At 33.9% G+C, this 21,429-nt stretch overlaps 2 protein-coding genes across 2 annotated transcripts; both read left to right on the top strand.

Moving 5' to 3' along the window:
- The first annotated feature begins 7,727 nt into the window (after positions 1-7,727).
- Positions 7,728-8,419, top strand: LOC131058069 (putative germin-like protein 2-2). The gene is made up of 2 exons (XM_057992104.2): positions 7,728-7,785; positions 7,884-8,419. The coding sequence occupies exons 1-2, from the start codon at positions 7,728-7,730 to the stop codon at positions 8,417-8,419; spliced, it is 594 nt and encodes a 197-aa protein (XP_057848087.1).
- Positions 8,420-20,419: 12,000 nt separating this feature from the next.
- Positions 20,420-21,111, top strand: LOC131058070 (putative germin-like protein 2-2). The gene is made up of 2 exons (XM_057992105.2): positions 20,420-20,477; positions 20,576-21,111. The coding sequence occupies exons 1-2, from the start codon at positions 20,420-20,422 to the stop codon at positions 21,109-21,111; spliced, it is 594 nt and encodes a 197-aa protein (XP_057848088.1).
- Positions 21,112-21,429: the final 318 nt, after the last annotated feature.

Below are 21,429 nucleotides of genomic sequence, written 5' to 3'. Positions count from 1 at the left end.
GTTGGATATTGTTGGTCATGCTAGGATATGTTGTGGTCATTGATGTCAACATATTCCTATGATTTTCTCTGGTGATTGCAGATTGGGAAGATTTTCTGATCCGGTTTGTAGCGATGCTTTGTTGATCACTGTTTCGCAGAGTTCGGTATATCCTCTGGTATATTTTGGTGTGATCAGATCTGGTGCTGAGATTTTGGGATATTTCTTGGGAAGGTCTTGTGTATCTTAATTTCAGTTGAATCATGATTTGGTTCTCCGCAAGTTATCTTTCTTCCTGGCCGTTGTTGATTGGTTGTGTTCTTTAGCTTTCAGACGTTGACCGATGAAGATTTGAAAAGTAGTGTTGGTGCAGCTATTGTGGATGATTCTAATGTGCTTGCTGGTATTTTTTTTAATTATGTCCTATTTGTTTTGGCAATCTGTATTTATCGTTGTGTGAGTTTTTGGTGGTTTCTATCAACCAGTGATGATTTGTGTGTTATGCACCATTTCTGGTGGTGTAGCGTGTTGCGATTGATCTTTGCGTGATTTTCGGTGGAGTTATGTGTTTGGGAATTTGACCTAGAACCATGCTATGCTATGTAAACCACTATATTGGTCTGGTGGTCAGTGTTTGTATCGTGTGATGTAATTTTTTAATTGAGGGTCGAGGGTTTAGCCGACCTTGTTATCAAGGTTGATAAATTATATATATAGGTGATATAGTCATGTAATTTGGTTGTTTGATGTTGTGTCTTCATTATCAGAGAGAGGTTTGTGTGCGAACATGTGATGTATCCTTCGATGTTGAGTTTGTGGTGAGATTCTATTTGGAGATGCTATTCTTTCCGTTCATTTCTTTCGAATTGTAGTCCAAATCTTATTGCGAGTCAGTGAGACTTCCCTAAGGGTTGTAGCCTTCCGAGCAAATATTATTTGAGCAGTGAGCTCTAGGCAGTGTGCCTGAATGCATGTGCATTCCTCATTGTAATATTTTCACATACTATTGTAGAGTATCATCTTACTGTGGGTAGGTTCCCACCATGGTTTTTCGCTTAACTGGGTTTTGCGCATCAAAATCTTAGTGTTGTGTGTTGTGCTATTAATTTTCTTATCTGTCTTATTACTGCAGTTTATCAAATCTGTGTTTTGCGGTAAAGTTTGTTATTCCGGTGAAGACTGATTCACCCCCCTCTCATTCTTCCCTCTTGGCTGTTGTTAACATAAATATTGTCAAATCAAATCAATTTTTGGTCAATCTTAGAGTTGCATATGTTGCTTATCTATTTTTGCATGAATTTTGAACAATTTGAATAAAACTGTTTTGTCTTTCTCTATTAATTTTTCCTTGCATGAATGTCATTTTGGCTATTTACAAGGCCGCAAGACTCCTTCTTGGTCTAATTTTTAACCTTTTTTTACCGTTACTTGAGTTCTTCAAGGTCATGTTTTGCACCACTTAGACCAGTTATCTAGCATTAGAGGGCATGTGGAGATTTTGTTTTGCCTCATGGCCTCATCTAGTTTTACTTTATTTTGGTAGTCACGTTTGCCTTTTTAGGCTATAGTGTCCCTTGTTCCATTGCTGATGAAAAGATCCTTTGTCAACTATGAATCTTTGTTACATGAATTTTGGATGAGAATAATTGCTTCCAGAGATTTATTCCTATTACAAGCACTTTTTTGTGGAGGCTTTTATGGAGGAAGACAATAATAGTTCCTAGTGCATATTTTGTGTTCTTTTTGCCCCCGTATTGTTTATGCTCTTTCCAATTTGGTTATTTTAAAAATTGTTCACATATTTTAATGATGAAGTATCATTTCGTGAATTATACTACACAAAATGTAGTAAAGTTCCATCATCTGGGTGGTTACATGCACACACATCTAGTGTAGGTTTCATTCAAAGCTTTTTGAAAAATAAAACTTATGAAATATAAGTTACTAATTAACCATACAATCTCTTCAACAATTCCTCCAACTGGTAGCCAAATGATGTTACGTGCATCTAATTTTTTTGACATCATACCAACTAGAGAGTAACTATGCAGTTATTGTCATGAGCCTATTTCATAAATTACAAAATAATTTATACTTATTTATTTATTTTTCATTAAATTTAAAACAAATTAAGATAGAAATTTTTATTTGAATTAAATATACATTATTATGATAAAGATTTTTATAAATATATTAAATATTTTATTGAAAAGTTTTTTATAAATTATATAAATATGTATATTAAAATCATAAATAAAATAGAAACTCTATCAATTAGAAATATTTTAATTAATATAATGAAATGTCATCACACACAGGCATAGAATCCCAAGAAACCAACATCCTAACAAGCTAATATCAACTCTAAAATTTATCTAGAAGGAACATTCAGATACACTAACAAAGTCTAAATACGTAGTTGTTGTTGGTGCTCCAAAATGTTCCTTGTATTGTAATGGATTAGTCATATATGTATCCCACAAAATTATGATAGAAACATTTTACATCTACCACAATGAAAGAATAGATAACAATACTAAAAGTATAATAAATGTAAACCTAGGTATTTTGTCAATCTCCTAAAATATTATTCAAGAAAAAGATAACTGATATGAAAAAAATTACATGTTATAAATAGTTTTAGAAGAGTTAATCAAAGCTAGAAACTTGATTTTCAAGAGGATGCAATTTGAGAATATGAACCATCACATCAAGCAATTGGATGATGTTGAGTGTCGACATATTGCTAGGGAGACATGCAAGCTAAGGTGGTGCTTGATCATCATAGACCAATTCAGTGATGCCAAGTCAGTTCTTGTAGGTGTATTGAACCTAACTCATCAAAGGAGGAGCAAGTGACATATGGCATTACATCAAATATTATTCAATGTACCTAATCTCATTTCTCATTGATCCACATTCAAAGAGGGACATGTGCCCAAAGTGTTGTAGTTTTCTCATTGGTTAAAGTGGTTGTTGTTATAACTAGCCCTAATTAGGGTTTCATGGTTAAATCTCGGCCATTAAATTCAAATCAATCTCGGACATTCATTTGTATCAAGACTTCTATATAAGGTTTGCCTTCTCATTTTTAAAGGTTAATAGGTGGATAATAGAGTAGAGCAGAACTGTTAGAAAGTAGAGTAGGAGGAGGAAGCTAGAGATTGTTTCCAAGACTTGTTGAAATTAATACATAAGTTTTGTTGAAGATATGGTGGATGTTTGTGCTGTCTTTCTACATTTTGCATGGGTTCTTGTTACTTCTCAAAGTTAATTGAATTTTACTGATTATGATGGAGAAATGCGAAGATATATGATGAATTACTTAGTGCTCATACCATTTGTTATTTGTTGATTGCAAATTGTAGTGCATGGTTGGTCTAAACCTCATTGTTGAAATAGTTCGATTTTTTAGTATTTTTAAAAATGTAAAAAGTTCTATATATTATTATTTTTAAATTATATTTTGAATTTTAAAAATAATTTGTTTTAATTTATTTTGAAATTTTTATCTATTAATATTTATTGCTTTTAAAAGTTTATAATATTAAAATAATTAATTATGTATTTAAAAAATTTAATATTAAATTATATGTTTATGACTTCTTAAATATTATTCTTATTTAAAGGAGAATCTAGATCAATAGAACAATTTAGATTAAATTAAACTTAATGGTCGTTGGACATAAAATCGAAGCTATTGTTAATTCAGTTTAGAATGTGATTATTAACCACACATGTCATTAGAGGGATGCAAGGTTGTATGGGCTTTAGGATGACTTGACCTTATTATGTGTGGTCATAAGGTTGTTTGTAAAGCTAAAGCAAGGCAAGTATGGATATCGAGAAAATAATTATAGTGTGTAATTTAAGACTCCCAAATGTGAGAAATAAATACAAACAAGAGAAGTGTTGAAGTATACAACTTCTATGTAACTTCTTCCCTTGCCACTCTATCTACAAAATTCCTCAGATGTATTATGTACTGAGAAGTATAAGTGGATAATGCACTAAAGGATAGTGCATACGTGACAAAACACACAAAATGAGGTTATACATGGCAATTACAAATAATTCAATACTATGTTAATACTATTACTATTGGTTCAAAGATTTACAAAAGGTATAACCACCATACTAGGTGTCAACCTATGTTAACATCTTCATTAACGAGTTTGAATTACAAATTGGCCCAAAAATATCCCTCCCTCCCTCTCTCTCTCTCTCCCCTTTTGTATCTTTGTATCTCTTCTTTTCTATCCGTTTCTATCTCCTAATCTTTATCTTAATTTCTCCTTATCCCTCTACAACTATATCTCTCTTTATTTGTCCTTTTCATCCTCTCTCACTCTATCTAGGCACGTCTCACTCTCTTTAACCATCTATTTCTTTGCCACCTCCCTCTCTTCATTTCCATCTCTAGCTCTCTCTTCCTCTGTCACCCTATCTCCAGACATGTCTCGCTCTCTTTATCTATTCATCTCTCCCCTCTCACTATTGCAAACATAACATGAGCCTATTGGTAATGGAGTTCAATTATCTTTTGATTGAAAGGTTTTCTTTCACTTATGTTTGGTTTGTATTAATGAATGCACAATTGATTCAAAGTTATCCCTCGCTCATTCTCTCTCCCCCTCTCTATATATTTATCTCTTCTATCTCTATCTATTTCTCTCTCCTCTCTCTTTATCTCTTCCTCTCATATCCATATCCCTATTCTTCTCCATATCTATATCAATCTCGATCTCTATCTTCCTCTCTATATTTATCGCCTAACTCTATCTCCTCACTCCTTTATCTTTCCCTCACTCTTCCTCCTCTATCTCTCTCTTTATATCCCTATATCTCCCTCTCTCCTTCTCTCCCTATTTCAAACAAAACATAAGAATATTGGTAATGGAACTCGATTATATTCCCGGTTTAAGGGTTTTGTTTGATTGCATTTGTCCGTTTAAGTAGATGCATAGTTGATTTGGATCTATAATTTTTTCAAATGTTGAGACCTTTGTTGAATAAATAATATCATTTACTAAATGGTTTGCTAATTTATCTCACGTGTTGCACAAATATATGAAAAAATAGATCAATTTTTTTTAATAATCATTCCACATCTATTCGGCGTACATATTGCACACCAAGGTGCAATTGCTAGTTGTATATTCTTGACTTTTCTATTACACCATATCATTCAATAAAAAAGAGAATAGCGTTGATGGAAGAACCACAATCATCTGTAACCGCATAGGCTACCCATGCCTATTTGTATCACCTCCACATAGAAAAGTACCTAAAACCATGCTCTCTACATTAATAAACATTTTCTTACTTATGCAAACCATGTCATTAAAGGGTCCAAAAGTATAGGGATTCATTCAAAAAATATTCCTCACTTAATTGCATCCAATATTAGATCACTCCCGGTGTCCATGCTCTTACATGGATGTAGATTTACCTTTCGTATTAGTCATTTGTGGAAACTCAATGGGGAATTGGAGATTGTGAGTGTGGTATGAAAGACAAGGTAAAACCTATGAGAGATATTAAAAAAAAATGTACTCGAGTAGTTATCAAGAAAACTGAGATTATACTAGCGTAAAATATGACCAAACTGTTTTATTGACTTGCTCTTCTATAATATGAACCACTTATTATAATCATGAATCGATCAGGTGTAGAATTTTATTCCCCCTCTCACTCTATTTGTTCCTTATATTCGATTGTTGATCACTTTGATTTCTTAATTGTAAAAAGTTCATTAGTTAGCCACCCTTATCCAAAGAGAGTAAAAAGATAATTCTTGATAGGTAAACAAGGGATCATGGAACTAAACGTTTCCCAACCAAGAATCATCCCAATATATCACTTTTAACGCATTTTTTACTTCTCAAATTGAATATTTTTTATAAACTATTTATAATTGTCATATTATTTGATATAAAAGAAAAGAAAATTCAATCAATATAAATAAAAATAAATAAAATGAAATGTCTAATCAATATGAAATACTTTTCTCATATATTTGATTGAAGTAAGAGGAAAAAAATAATCTTTAATATTATATTTTCCTATTTAGTTACCCCAAACAACTAATTCATCAAAACATTAAGTTAAAAAAAATATTAAATAAACATATATCTCACAAAAATAATAAAAAATAAATCATCTAAATCAACTGTATGTACTTTGTTAAAAGGAGAATCGAGAGGACAATGCAGTCAACTGGACGAAAAGTTTTGGTGTCGAAAAATGGAAATAGACAGATCTCAAACATTAGAAAAAGTAGTAAACCTACTTTATTAAAGAGAATTCACTCACCTAAAGGTAAAATTTTGATCTCCAAAACTGCTAGAAAAGACACCTACTTCATTTACAACAATGCACTTCATTTACAACAACACACTCACCTAAAGATTAAATTTTGGCCGAGTTCAACTGTAGATGGATGTGAAAGAGACAATCTAAGCAACGCACTCAACGCAACGTGAGCAATGTTTTCGCACCCATCAACAGTTTGAGAATGAAGGCTCTTTTCTCTAAAATATCGCGGTTTACATTCATTATAGTTATGAGTATTGGAAGCGGTACGATTTTTAGTCACTGTTGTACCTTGACCCAAGGTAGTTCAAGATGCATTCAAACTACTCACCCATGACATTCTGAAAATCAGACATCAACGTCTTAATAAGGTTATATCTTATAGAGGTGATGGATTCTAGTGAATTGTAATGTCAAAACCGGATTCTATTTCCGCTACCCATCTACCCTCTAGGGTTTGGAAAAATAAAACGATCTTAAATAATTCTAAATACTAGATCCCTTGGACAACATGGTCTCTTCCAAGATGGGATTCTCAACACCACCAAAAAGTTTTTTTTCTTGTAGAATACCTCTCCAAAATCTATCTTCTTATACATTTATCCTCCATAAATTGGTTCTTATGTTTGCATATGTTGTCTTAAACCTATAATTTAGGTCTCCAAAACTGCTAAAGAAAAGTAATACACCTACTTGACTTCAAAATTGTAGATGGATGTGAAATAGATATTCTAATCAACGCATTCAATGTAAAGTAAATGAACATAAGTTATTTTGAGCAATGTTTTTCTGTCCTAGAACATAGACAATCTGAGAAATAAACATTGAATAACATAAATTAATTTAAATGACGAGAGATAAAAATCTCATTGAAAAAGGGTACAAAGCATGGACAGTCTTTAGGCCAATATCCAACTCCAAGAAAGAAACTTTCCTCTCATACCGATTCTCCCACGGTGGAGAAAGATTTATATATTGTTTCCTTTGAAGAAGCCCACCGTTCCAATTAAGTCTAAACAATTCCACATTACTAAAATGATGGCGATGGCGAGAATACGTGTAAGGCAGGAGGTAAGTTGATCTTGAGATAGGCATACGCAGCAGGGCAGGGAGAAGATAGAAAATTTCAACGTTAATGAAAGGATGGTGAGAATACATCTGCGGTAGCAGGCGAGACAACCACATGCAGTAAGACTTAGTGTGACGTAAGGAAAAGAGCAACAACTCTGGAAGGATCCGTGAAATATACGGAGTCAAGATGAATTAGTCTTTGCGGAGAGTTATGGTTTGGGCTATATAAAGCGTGTAATGGGTTTGTAATAGACATTCATATCCTGATCTCTTGTGTCTGCGTTTCTATTACAATGGCTAACCGCATGATTTACTTCACGTTGGGACTTTTTCTGTTGATATGCTGTTACAGCGACAGGGTCATGGCAGGGGATCCGGATCCCTTGCAAGATTTCTGCGTTGCAGATGAGGAAAGCAACGGTGAGTGAGAATATTTATACATAAACAATGATAATGATTTGCTTATTAGACGAGTCGAGTTACTAACAGACAGATTGATTTGATCTTGTTTTAAACAGTTTTGGTGAACGGGTTCGTTTGCAAAGACCCAATGCAAGTTTCAGCAAACGATTTCTTCTTCCGGGGACTTGGGCAGGCAGGGAACACCGACAATGATGTGGGCTCCAACGTAACGATGGCGAACGTTAAACAGATACCAGGCCTCAATACGTTTGGAATATCGTTGGTCCGCATCGACTACGCAGTGGGTGGAATAAATCCTCCTCACACACACCCAAGAGCCACCGAAGTTCTTGTTTTACTGGAAGGCCAGCTTCTTGTGGGTTTCATTGACACCAGCAACAAATTTTTCAGCAAAACTTTGGAGAAGGGAGATGTGTTTGTGTTTCCAAAGGCACTTGTTCATTTCCAGCAGAATGTGGGGCATGAAAATGCAGTGGCCATAGCTGGATTGAGCAGCCAGTTTCCCGGAGTTCAGACAATCGCCAATTCTCTGTTTGCGGCGAATCCCCCTCTCCCCGATTCCGTTTTGAGCAAGGCCTTCCGCATCACCCAGGAACTGGTGAATTACATTCAAAAGAAATTCGCATACTAAACAAAACAAACAAGAGGTCTCCCAATGAAGACCGTCTTTCCCAATTCTTTTTTCTCACCGTTGAATAAAACTATCATTTTAGGGTTATTGGCGTCCTCTTGTGCCATTCATAGCATCTGTTTTGGACATCAGCATGTCCTCATCATATTCCAAAGATTGAAAATTAACCGTTGAATAAAACTATCATTTTAGGGTTATTGGCGTCCTCTTGTGCCATTCATAGCATCTGTTTTGGACATCAGTATGTCCTCATCATATTCCAAAGATTGAAAATTAAATATTGATGTCGTTTTGTCCCTTTGATGACAACATTAAAATTTCACTTTGCTGTAACACATTTTAAGGTAAGTTGTAAGCGCATTTTGAATATAATTTCCAATATCTCAAGGTATTTGTTGATTGATACGAAGAAGATAAAAGTGTCGTCATATTGAGAAATTGGCAATCGCATTTCCATCAAGAATAAGATAATAGATATAACTCATACATTATCAGTGAGATCTGCAAATATCATAATCTTCTACTTTTCCCATGCATTTATAAATGATCTAATAAAATAGAGCTTCATACATCAGTTCATTCTAAAGCTTCACGACCTCTTCTTTCATGCCTTCGATGTCTATATAACCTATGTCTTTGAAGCTTGCTCATTTTCATTCTATGCAACTACTGCAGATACTCAAATTCTTAAGAAACTGCAACAATAATGTCTTGAGTTGGTGAAAAACATAGTACATGCTCACAACAAAAAAGAAGCATATTTCAAATACATAAATCTTATTCAATCAACATACTCTTTATTAAATAGTCTTGTGGTATTACAGGGGTGACATATTGTTATAAATCACAAAGGGGTGCGAAATATTATGTATAACATTGTAGGCACAAAATTTGACCACATACAAAATTTCAAGACAAGTGGAAGGTGTAGATGTAGAAGATACCAATTTTGGCTTTCTGAATGTTCACATCAGTAGCATAGTGCATTGGATCGGCACATAGGTGAAGAGAACAAAAATCAGCGATGGTGAGATTAGAATGGAATATTCGATTTGATTATCGATCGGTTGGTATTGGAGAAAGTTTTCTACATGATTTATTTAGGGAAGTGCTAATTTGTTTTAGACAAGTGCATGCATTTTATTCCATATTTGATAGCTAGGTGCATGTTTTTTATTCTAGGTTTTGATTGAGGTTGACAAGGAAGTGAACGCTATTTGGTTGCATAGTTTAGCTTGGGGGAAGACATTGAAAAGAGAGACTATAAAATAATGAAGATATCAATCAATAGATTTGGATGAAGAAAAACGTCGAGTAATAAGATGGTGCAACACTTGGAAATGGAGATTCTAGATTTCAACTCATGGAAACATAAGTTTTGTCATTGGAGAGAAGTAGTCAATGAGCGTAGAACTCGAGCATATTGTTAAGCAAGCTCTTTCCACAAGAATACAATATTGTACGAAATTACATAAGTGCTAGGTAATGTCCACTTTGTATTTAAGACTCAAATTGAGAAGTTGGCTTGTGAATCTTGCATTTAATTGATACTAGAGATGAGGGTACAACTCCATTCTTTTCAATATTTTTTATTGGGTTACACCAAGGAAAGTTCTAAATCACTAGTCACTATTTTATATTCTATTGAGTCCTACACGCTTACTTTCATTTTATGCCACCAGTATGTATATGTGAGCATTTAAGAAAACATATAAAGCACATTTTAAGTGATAAAAACACAACCTTTGCTCATATCTACAAATAGAAGCCGAGTTTAGTTACATGAACCACACGAAGCATTACACTCCTTGCGCACTCCTGGTCTTATGGAATTAGAGGAGTCACATTATGGTATGAAGCATAAAAGGGCGCGAGTATAACATCGTTGGTATTTACATGAGAATGTACACAATTGCAAGACAAGTGAAAGATGTAGATGGAAACACGTTAGAAATAAAAATGTCTATTTTTTTCTATATCAATGTTGGTTTCAGTACCACCAATTTTATACCAATACAATATGGGATCATACCTTAAAAAATGTTGGTTTATGTAGCATATATAATCATACCATCTCATAAATCAATGTAAACCTTGAAATGGAGGAAACAAGATCCTACGATTGACCAATGTAAGCTAGAAGATCTTAGTTGACACAACATAATTAGTAATAAGAATAGGACTAGTTGTTGTCTTTAAGGAAGGGATACGAAATTAGGTTCCTGTTCCTTTTGTTGCATGAGATGGAGACAGTGAAGTGTCTATAGATGAACTAGTCTAACAATGGTAAAATGACTAAGTTTTATAGAATGTAGTAGATACAAGATGAAATATAGAAAGAGTAAGACATATCTGAGATGGAGACATAGAGAGGAAATTGGGACTGTAATATGAAGCTAATTGTACTAGAGAGAAACGTTGGAGATCCGTGTCTAAAGTTGAGGGAAAATTGAGAGATGATCGAAAATGAAATCGACAATATTTGATCACTTGCCTCTTAAAAATATGGGTCAATGACTGCTGGGTGCCCTGTTCTTAGGGTTTTCGTTCAATCAATGTTTTGTGATGCCTGCTAATGTCTGGTCTACTTTTCTTTAACTTTCTTGTTATCGGATTTGGACCTGTAGATAGAGAAAATTGGGAGAAATGGTTATTTCATATAAGGGATTACCTTATCCAAACCGCGTATTAGTGTTCTCTCTTCAACAATGATAATGATGAGATAGGATGCATGCCCCCACAAGAAAAGAGGCTAAGCAAATGATAAATGGTGAAATGATGACACCTTATCTTAGGTACGAATTACATAATACACTTGATCATAATTGCTATAGCATATATTTCAATGATTGAATAATCAAATTGGGACTTCTTTATCGTTTCGCTCCCTGAATGCTTGATTGACTAGGTTTTTTGGTTTTCTATATTGAGTACATTGATTCCTAGAATGGGAAAGGGAGTTGTGTTTATATGAAGTTCACACCTTTTCGAAACATTTTGTTGTGATGGGACAACAAAACAAATTAGATTCATGCAAATTACAAGGTCCACTTTCATCTCTCAACAGTTGAGCCTATTTTAGCAAAATAGGGGTGTTGGGTGCACTAGTCCTTGAAAAATGTGCTAGTTAAAAGTTCACCAACAGGGGAAATAACCTGGTTTTCCAAAGCAATCTGAACATTAGGTACACACACGAATAAACCAGGCACACACAAAAAAATAGAAGAAAACCACATAGAAAACCATGCTGAAGAAGACCGTAGTCTACAAAAGGATAAACACTTGTGCAAGAGAAAACTCGTGACTTGTGCAAAATCGACGAGCTCCAAATGACCTTTTTGTGGGTTTGAGCAATTTCACTTACTATAGATTAACGTTTGCTCGCACCTCCATGAACCCAAAATAGCCTACGCCAATTTTTCAAGCTATGTGTTGTTAGTGTATGATATTCTAACTAGAATATTCTTCTATGTAAGTTTGCTAGATGGTTAGTTGTTAGAATAATGCCTGGTTATGTTAATCTTATCCATGAAACATTACATGATTCTAGATAGCATCTGATATTATAGGTGGAACTGTATTAGATATGTATTTTTAATCACCCCTAAGTTGATCAAAGATATTAAGAGCTTATCATTCATCTCAATCTGTGCATTTTCTTTTTTTGAGCTCCACTAGTTTTTTGGTACTCACATGTTTGTAATTTATTTTAATTATGACTGCAGATTTATAGAGGTTTTGATTGAGGTTGAGCATCTGAAAGGAATGTGGATTTGTGCCATAATATTTTTGTGTTCTTGTGAGGACATGATAATCCGAAGGTGTTTCTACTGTGATTTTAAAAATCCCGATGAATTGAAGTTTATAAAATTCATCGTATAAATAATAAAATAAAAATAGGAGATTTTATTTCATGGTTGATTAGTGTATTTTAAATTATATATATTTTTTATTAAATTGTTGATCATGGAGACCAAGTTGACAAATTTGAAGCTCTACTGTAGGGCGATTTTTTAGGAACACATTATTGTGTGGATAGTGGAAGCGCTTAATTAGCTAAAAGATGATTTGTCTTCAATTTTAATAAGACGATCAATTATTTTACTATGGTCAATCTGCATGTGTAAAGGTTTGGGATATTTTATTAAAAAGCCGATCCTTGTGTGCTGGCTTTTTGGCACTTTCTGGTGTGGTAAAATTTGCATAGGCTGATCTTTTGGCATAGATATTTGATTTGAACTAGTGATATAAAGTGGTTGTTTTGGCATAAATTGTTGGATATTGTTGGTCATGCTAGGATATGTTGTGGTCATTGATGTCAACATATTCCTATGATTTTCTCTGGTGATTGCAGATTGGGAAGATTTTCTGATCCGGTTTGTAGCGATGCTTTGTTGATCACTGTTTCGCAGAGTTCGGTATATCCTCTGGTATATTTTGGTGTGATCAGATCTGGTGCTGAGATTTTGGGATATTTCTTGGGAAGGTCTTGTGTATCTTAATTTCAGTTGAATCATGATTTGGTTCTCCGCAAGTTATCTTTCTTCCTGGCCGTTGTTGATTGGTTGTGTTCTTTAGCTTTCAGACGTTGATCGATGAAGATTTGAAAAGTAGTGTTGGTGCAGCTATTGTGGATGATTCTAATGTGCTTGCTGGTATTTTTTTTAATTATGTCCTATTTGTTTTGGCAATCTGTATTTATCGTTGTGTGAGTTTTTGGTGGTTTCTATCAACCAGTGATGATTTGTGTGTTATGCACCATTTCTGGTGGTGTAGCGTGTTGCGATTGATCTTTGCGTGATTTTCGGTGGAGTTATGTGTTTGGGAATTTGACCTAGAACCATGCTATGCTATGTAAACCACTATATTGGTCTGGTGGTCAGTGTTTGTATCGTGTGATGTAATTTTGTAATTGAGGGTTGAGGGTTTAGCCGACCTTGTTATCAAGGTTGATAAATTATATATATAGGTGATATAGTCATGTAATTTGGTTGTTTGATGTTGTGTCTTCATTATCAGAGAGAGGTTTGTGTGTGAACATGTGATGTATCCTTCGATGTTGAGTTTGTGGTGAGATTCTATTTGGAGATGCTATTCTTTCCGTTCATTTCTTTCGAATTGTAGTCCAAATCTTATTGCGAGTCAGTGAGACTTCCCTAAGGGTTGTAGCCTTCCGAGCAAATATTATTTGAGCAGTGAGCTCTAGGCAGTGTGCCTGAATGCATGTGCATTCCTCATTGTAATATTTTCACATACTATTGTAGAGTATCATCTTACTGTGGGTAGGTTCCCACCATGGTTTTTCGCTTAACTGGGTTTTGCGCATCAAAATCTTAGTGTTGTGTGTTGTGCTATTAATTTTCTTATCTGTCTTATTACTGCAGTTTATCAAATCTGTGTTTTGCGGTAAAGTTTGTTATTCCGGTGAAGACTGATTCACCCCCCTCTCATTCTTCCCTCTTGGCTGTTGTTAACATAAATATTGTCAAATCAAATCAATTTTTGGTCAATCTTAGAGTTGCATATGTTGCTTATCTATTTTTGCATGAATTTTGAACAATTTGAATAAAACTGTTTTGTCTTTCTCTATTAATTTTTCCTTGCATGAATGTCATTTTGGCTATTTACAAGGCCGCAAGACTCCTTCTTGGTCTAATTTTTAACCTTTTTTTACCGTTACTTGAGTTCTTCAAGGTCATGTTTTGCACCACTTAGACCAGTTATCTAGCATTAGAGGGCATGTGGAGATTTTGTTTTGCCTCATGGCCTCATCTAGTTTTACTTTATTTTGGTAGTCACGTTTGCCTTTTTAGGCTATAGTGTCCCTTGTTCCATTGCTGATGAAAAGATCCTTTGTCAACTATGAATCTTTGTTACATGAATTTTGGATGAGAATAATTGCTTCCAGAGATTTATTCCTATTACAAGCACTTTTTTGCGGAGGCTTTTATGGAGGAAGACAATAATAGTTCCTAGTGCATATTTTGTGTTCTTTTTGCCCCCGTATTGTTTATGCTCTTTCCAATTTGGTTATTTTAAAAATTGTTCACATATTTTAATGATGAAGTATCATTTCGTGAATTATACTACACAAAATGTAGTAAAGTTCCATCATCTGGGTGGTTACATGCACACACATCTAGTGTAGGTTTCATTCAAAGCTTTTTGAAAAATAAAACTTATGAAAAATAAGTTACTAATTAACCATACAATCTCTTCAACAATTCCTCCAACTGGTAGCCAAATGATGTTACGTGCATCTAATTTTTTTGACATCATACCAACTAGAGAGTAACTATGCAGTTATTGTCATGAGCCTATTTCATAAATTACAAAATAATTTATACTTATTTATTTATTTTTCATTAAATTTAAAACAAATTAAGATAGAAATTTTTATTTGAATTAAATATACATTATTATGATAAAGATTTTTATAAATATATTAAATATTTTATTGAAAAGTTTTTTATAAATTATATAAATATGTATATTAAAATCATAAATAAAATAGAAACTCTATCAATTAGAAATATTTTAATTAATATAATGAAATGTCATCACACACAGGCATAGAATCCCAAGAAACCAACATCCTAACAAGCTAATATCAACTCTAAAATTTATCTAGAAGGAACATTCAGATACACTAACAAAGTCTAAATACGTAGTTGTTGTTGGTGCTCCAAAATGTTCCTTGTATTGTAATGGATTAGTCATATATGTATCCCACAAAATTATGATAGAAACATTTTACATCTACCACAATGAAAGAATAGATAACAATACTAAAAGTATAATAAATGTAAACCTAGGTATTTTGTCAATCTCCTAAAATATTATTCAAGAAAAAGATAACTGATATGAAAAAAATTACATGTTATAAATAGTTTTAGAAGAGTTAATCAAAGCTAGAAACTTGATTTTCAAGAGGATGCAATTTGAGAATATGAACCATCACATCAAGCAATTGGATGATGTTGAGTGTCGACATATTGCTAGGGAGACATGCAAGCTAAGGTGGTGCTTGATCATCATAGACCAATTCAGTGATGCCAAGTCAGTTCTTGTAGGTGTATTGAACCTAACTCATCAAAGGAGGAGCAAGTGACATATGGCATTACATCAAATATTATTCAATGTACCTAATCTCATTTCTCATTGATCCACATTCAAAGAGGGACATGTGCCCAAAGTGTTGTAGTTTTCTCATTGGTTAAAGTGGTTGTTGTTATAACTAGCCCTAATTAGGGTTTCATGGTTAAATCTCGGCCATTAAATTCAAATCAATCTCGGACATTCATTTGTATCAAGACTTCTATATAAGGTTTGCCTTCTCATTTTTAAAGGTTAATAGGTGGATAATAGAGTAGAGCAGAACTGTTAGAAAGTAGAGTAGGAGGAGGAAGCTAGAGATTGTTTCCAAGACTTGTTGAAATTAATACATAAGTTTTGTTGAAGATATGGTGGATGTTTGTGCTGTCTTTCTACATTTTGCATGGGTTCTTGTTACTTCTCAAAGTTAATTGAATTTTACTGATTATGATGGAGAAATGCGAAGATATATGATGAATTACTTAGTGCTCATACCATTTGTTATTTGTTGATTGCAAATTGTAGTGCATGGTTGGTCTAAACCTCATTGTTGAAATAGTTCGATTTTTTAGTATTTTTAAAAATGTAAAAAGTTCTATATATTATTATTTTTAAATTATATTTTGAATTTTAAAAATAATTTGTTTTAATTTATTTTGAAATTTTTATCTATTAATATTTATTGCTTTTAAAAGTTTATAATATTAAAATAATTAATTATGTATTTAAAAAATTTAATATTAAATTATATGTTTATGACTTCTTAAATATTATTCTTATTTAAAGGAGAATCTAGATCAATAGAACAATTTAGATTAAATTAAACTTAATGGTCGTTGGACATAAAATCGAAGCTATTGTTAATTCAGTTTAGAATGTGATTATTAACCACACATGTCATTAGAGGGATGCAAGGTTGTATGGGCTTTAGGATGACTTGACCTTATTATGTGTGGTCATAAGGTTGTTTGTAAAGCTAAAGCAAGGCAAGTATGGATATCGAGAAAATAATTATAGTGTGTAATTTAAGACTCCCAAATGTGAGAAATAAATACAAACAAGAGAAGTGTTGAAGTATACAACTTCTATGTAACTTCTTCCCTTGCCACTCTATCTACAAAATTCCTCAGATGTATTATGTACTGAGAAGTATAAGTGGATAATGCACTAAAGGATAGTGCATACGTGACAAAACACACAAAATGAGGTTATACATGGCAATTACAAATAATTCAATACTATGTTAATACTATTACTATTGGTTCAAAGATTTACAAAAGGTATAACCACCATACTAGGTGTCAACCTATGTTAACATCTTCATTAACGAGTTTGAATTACAAATTGGCCCAAAAATATCCCTCCCTCCCTCTCTCTCTCTCTCCCCTTTTGTATCTTTGTATCTCTTCTTTTCTATCCGTTTCTATCTCCTAATCTTTATCTTAATTTCTCCTTATCCCTCTACAACTATATCTCTCTTTATTTGTCCTTTTCATCCTCTCTCACTCTATCTAGGCACGTCTCACTCTCTTTAACCATCTATTTCTTTGCCACCTCCCTCTCTTCATTTCCATCTCTAGCTCTCTCTTCCTCTGTCACCCTATCTCCAGACATGTCTCGCTCTCTTTATCTATTCATCTCTCCCCTCTCACTATTGCAAACATAACATGAGCCTATTGGTAATGGAGTTCAATTATCTTTTGATTGAAAGGTTTTCTTTCACTTATGTTTGGTTTGTATTAATGAATGCACAATTGATTCAAAGTTATCCCTCGCTCATTCTCTCTCCCCCTCTCTATATATTTATCTCTTCTATCTCTATCTATTTCTCTCTCCTCTCTCTTTATCTCTTCCTCTCATATCCATATCCCTATTCTTCTCCATATCTATATCAATCTCGATCTCTATCTTCCTCTCTATATTTATCGCCTAACTCTATCTCCTCACTCCTTTATCTTTCCCTCACTCTTCCTCCTCTATCTCTCTCTTTATATCCCTATATCTCCCTCTCTCCTTCTCTCCCTATTTCAAACAAAACATAAGAATATTGGTAATGGAACTCGATTATATTCCCGGTTTAAGGGTTTTGTTTGATTGCATTTGTCCGTTTAAGTAGATGCATAGTTGATTTGGATCTATAATTTTTTCAAATGTTGAGACCTTTGTTGAATAAATAATATCATTTACTAAATGGTTTGCTAATTTATCTCACGTGTTGCACAAATATATGAAAAAATAGATCAATTTTTTTTAATAATCATTCCACATCTATTCGGCGTACATATTGCACACCAAGGTGCAATTGCTAGTTGTATATTCTTGACTTTTCTATTACACCATATCATTCAATAAAAAAGAGAATAGCGTTGATGGAAGAACCACAATCATCTGTAACCGCATAGGCTACCCATGCCTATTTGTATCACCTCCACATAGAAAAGTACCTAAAACCATGCTCTCTACATTAATAAACATTTTCTTACTTATGCAAACCATGTCATTAAAGGGTCCAAAAGTATAGGGATTCATTCAAAAAATATTCCTCACTTAATTGCATCCAATATTAGATCACTCCCGGTGTCCATGCTCTTACATGGATGTAGATTTACCTTTCGTATTAGTCATTTGTGGAAACTCAATGGGGAATTGGAGATTGTGAGTGTGGTATGAAAGACAAGGTAAAACCTATGAGAGATATTAAAAAAAAATGTACTCGAGTAGTTATCAAGAAAACTGAGATTATACTAGCGTAAAATATGACCAAACTGTTTTATTGACTTGCTCTTCTATAATATGAACCACTTATTATAATCATGAATCGATCAGGTGTAGAATTTTATTCCCCCTCTCACTCTATTTGTTCCTTATATTCGATTGTTGATCACTTTGATTTCTTAATTGTAAAAAGTTCATTAGTTAGCCACCCTTATCCAAAGAGAGTAAAAAGATAATTCTTGATAGGTAAACAAGGGATCATGGAACTAAACGTTTCCCAACCAAGAATCATCCCAATATATCACTTTTAACGCATTTTTTACTTCTCAAATTGAATATTTTTTATAAACTATTTATAATTGTCATATTATTTGATATAAAAGAAAAGAAAATTCAATCAATATAAATAAAAATAAATAAAATGAAATGTCTAATCAATATGAAATACTTTTCTCATATATTTGATTGAAGTAAGAGGAAAAAAATAATCTTTAATATTATATTTTCCTATTTAGTTACCCCAAACAACTAATTCATCAAAACATTAAGTTAAAAAAAATATTAAATAAACATATATCTCACAAAAATAATAAAAAATAAATCATCTAAATCAACTGTATGTACTTTGTTAAAAGGAGAATCGAGAGGACAATGCAGTCAACTGGACGAAAAGTTTTGGTGTCGAAAAATGGAAATAGACAGATCTCAAACATTAGAAAAAGTAGTAAACCTACTTTATTAAAGAGAATTCACTCACCTAAAGGTAAAATTTTGATCTCCAAAACTGCTAGAAAAGACACCTACTTCATTTACAACAATGCACTTCATTTACAACAACACACTCACCTAAAGATTAAATTTTGGCCGAGTTCAACTGTAGATGGATGTGAAAGAGACAATCTAAGCAACGCACTCAACGCAACGTGAGCAATGTTTTCGCACCCATCAACAGTTTGAGAATGAAGGCTCTTTTCTCTAAAATATCGCGGTTTACATTCATTATAGTTATGAGTATTGGAAGCGGTACGATTTTTAGTCACTGTTGTACCTTGACCCAAGGTAGTTCAAGATGCATTCAAACTACTCACCCATGACATTCTGAAAATCAGACATCAACGTCTTAATAAGGTTATATCTTATAGAGGTGATGGATTCTAGTGAATTGTAATGTCAAAACCGGATTCTATTTCCGCTACCCATCTACCCTCTAGGGTTTGGAAAAATAAAACGATCTTAAATAATTCTAAATACTAGATCCCTTGGACAACATGGTCTCTTCCAAGATGGGATTCTCAACACCACCAAAAAGTTTTTTTTCTTGTAGAATACCTCTCCAAAATCTATCTTCTTATACATTTATCCTCCATAAATTGGTTCTTATGTTTGCATATGTTGTCTTAAACCTATAATTTAGGTCTCCAAAACTGCTAAAGAAAAGTAATACACCTACTTGACTTCAAAATTGTAGATGGATGTGAAATAGATATTCTAATCAACGCATTCAATGTAAAGTAAATGAACATAAGTTATTTTGAGCAATGTTTTTCTGTCCTAGAACATAGACAATCTGAGAAATAAACATTGAATAACATAAATTAATTTAAATGACGAGAGATAAAAATCTCATTGAAAAAGGGTACAAAGCATGGACAGTCTTTAGGCCAATATCCAACTCCAAGAAAGAAACTTTCCTCTCATACCGATTCTCCCACGGTGGAGAAAGATTTATATATTGTTTCCTTTGAAGAAGCCCACCGTTCCAATTAAGTCTAAACAATTCCACATTACTAAAATGATGGCGATGGCGAGAATACGTGTAAGGCAGGAGGTAAGTTGATCTTGAGATAGGCATACGCAGCAGGGCAGGGAGAAGATAGAAAATTTCAACGTTAATGAAAGGATGGTGAGAATACATCTGCGGTAGCAGGCGAGACAACCACATGCAGTAAGACTTAGTGTGACGTAAGGAAAAGAGCAACAACTCTGGAAGGATCCGTGAAATATACGGAGTCAAGATGAATTAGTCTTTGCGGAGAGTTATGGTTTGGGCTATATAAAGCGTGTAATGGGTTTGTAATAGACATTCATATCCTGATCTCTTGTGTCTGCGTTTCTATTACAATGGCTAACCGCATGATTTACTTCACGTTGGGACTTTTTCTGTTGATATGCTGTTACAGCGACAGGGTCATGGCAGGGGATCCGGATCCCTTGCAAGATTTCTGCGTTGCAGATGAGGAAAGCAACGGTGAGTGAGAATATTTATACATAAACAATGATAATGATTTGCTTATTAGACGAGTCGAGTTACTAACAGACAGATTGATTTGATCTTGTTTTAAACAGTTTTGGTGAACGGGTTCGTTTGCAAAGACCCAATGCAAGTTTCAGCAAACGATTTCTTCTTCCGGGGACTTGGGCAGGCAGGGAACACCGACAATGATGTGGGCTCCAACGTAACGATGGCGAACGTTAAACAGATACCAGGCCTCAATACGTTTGGAATATCGTTGGTCCGCATCGACTACGCAGTGGGTGGAATAAATCCTCCTCACACACACCCAAGAGCCACCGAAGTTCTTGTTTTACTGGAAGGCCAGCTTCTTGTGGGTTTCATTGACACCAGCAACAAATTTTTCAGCAAAACTTTGGAGAAGGGAGATGTGTTTGTGTTTCCAAAGGCACTTGTTCATTTCCAGCAGAATGTGGGGCATGAAAATGCAGTGGCCATAGCTGGATTGAGCAGCCAGTTTCCCGGAGTTCAGACAATCGCCAATTCTCTGTTTGCGGCGAATCCCCCTCTCCCCGATTCCGTTTTGAGCAAGGCCTTCCGCATCACCCAGGAACTGGTGAATTACATTCAAAAGAAATTCGCATACTAAACAAAACAAACAAGAGGTCTCCCAATGAAGACCGTCTTTCCCAATTCTTTTTTCTCACCGTTGAATAAAACTATCATTTTAGGGTTATTGGCGTCCTCTTGTGCCATTCATAGCATCTGTTTTGGACATCAGCATGTCCTCATCATATTCCAAAGATTGAAAATTAACCGTTGAATAAAACTATCATTTTAGGGTTATTGGCGTCCTCTTGTGCCATTCATAGCATCTGTTTTGGACATCAGTATGTCCTCATCATATTCCAAAGATTGAAAATTAAATATTGATGTCGTTTTGTCCCTTTGATGACAACATTAAAAT

The sequence above is a fragment of the Cryptomeria japonica genome, unplaced genomic scaffold, assembly GCF_030272615.1.
Source record: "Cryptomeria japonica unplaced genomic scaffold, Sugi_1.0 HiC_scaffold_84, whole genome shotgun sequence".
Lineage (NCBI taxonomy): Eukaryota > Viridiplantae > Streptophyta > Pinopsida > Cupressales > Cupressaceae > Cryptomeria > Cryptomeria japonica.
Note: the sequence above shows the minus strand (reverse complement) of the source record. Positions and strands in the feature narration are given on the sequence as shown.

Coding starts and splice junctions, on each gene's coding strand:
- LOC131058069 (XM_057992104.2), top strand. CDS start 7,728: ATGGCAGGGGATCCGGATCCCTTGCAAGATTTCTGCGTTGCAGATGAG. Junction 7,786..7,883: donor TGCAGATGAGGAAAGCAACG/GTGAGTGAGAAT, acceptor TGTTTTAAACAG/TTTTGGTGAACGGGTTCGTT.
- LOC131058070 (XM_057992105.2), top strand. CDS start 20,420: ATGGCAGGGGATCCGGATCCCTTGCAAGATTTCTGCGTTGCAGATGAG. Junction 20,478..20,575: donor TGCAGATGAGGAAAGCAACG/GTGAGTGAGAAT, acceptor TGTTTTAAACAG/TTTTGGTGAACGGGTTCGTT.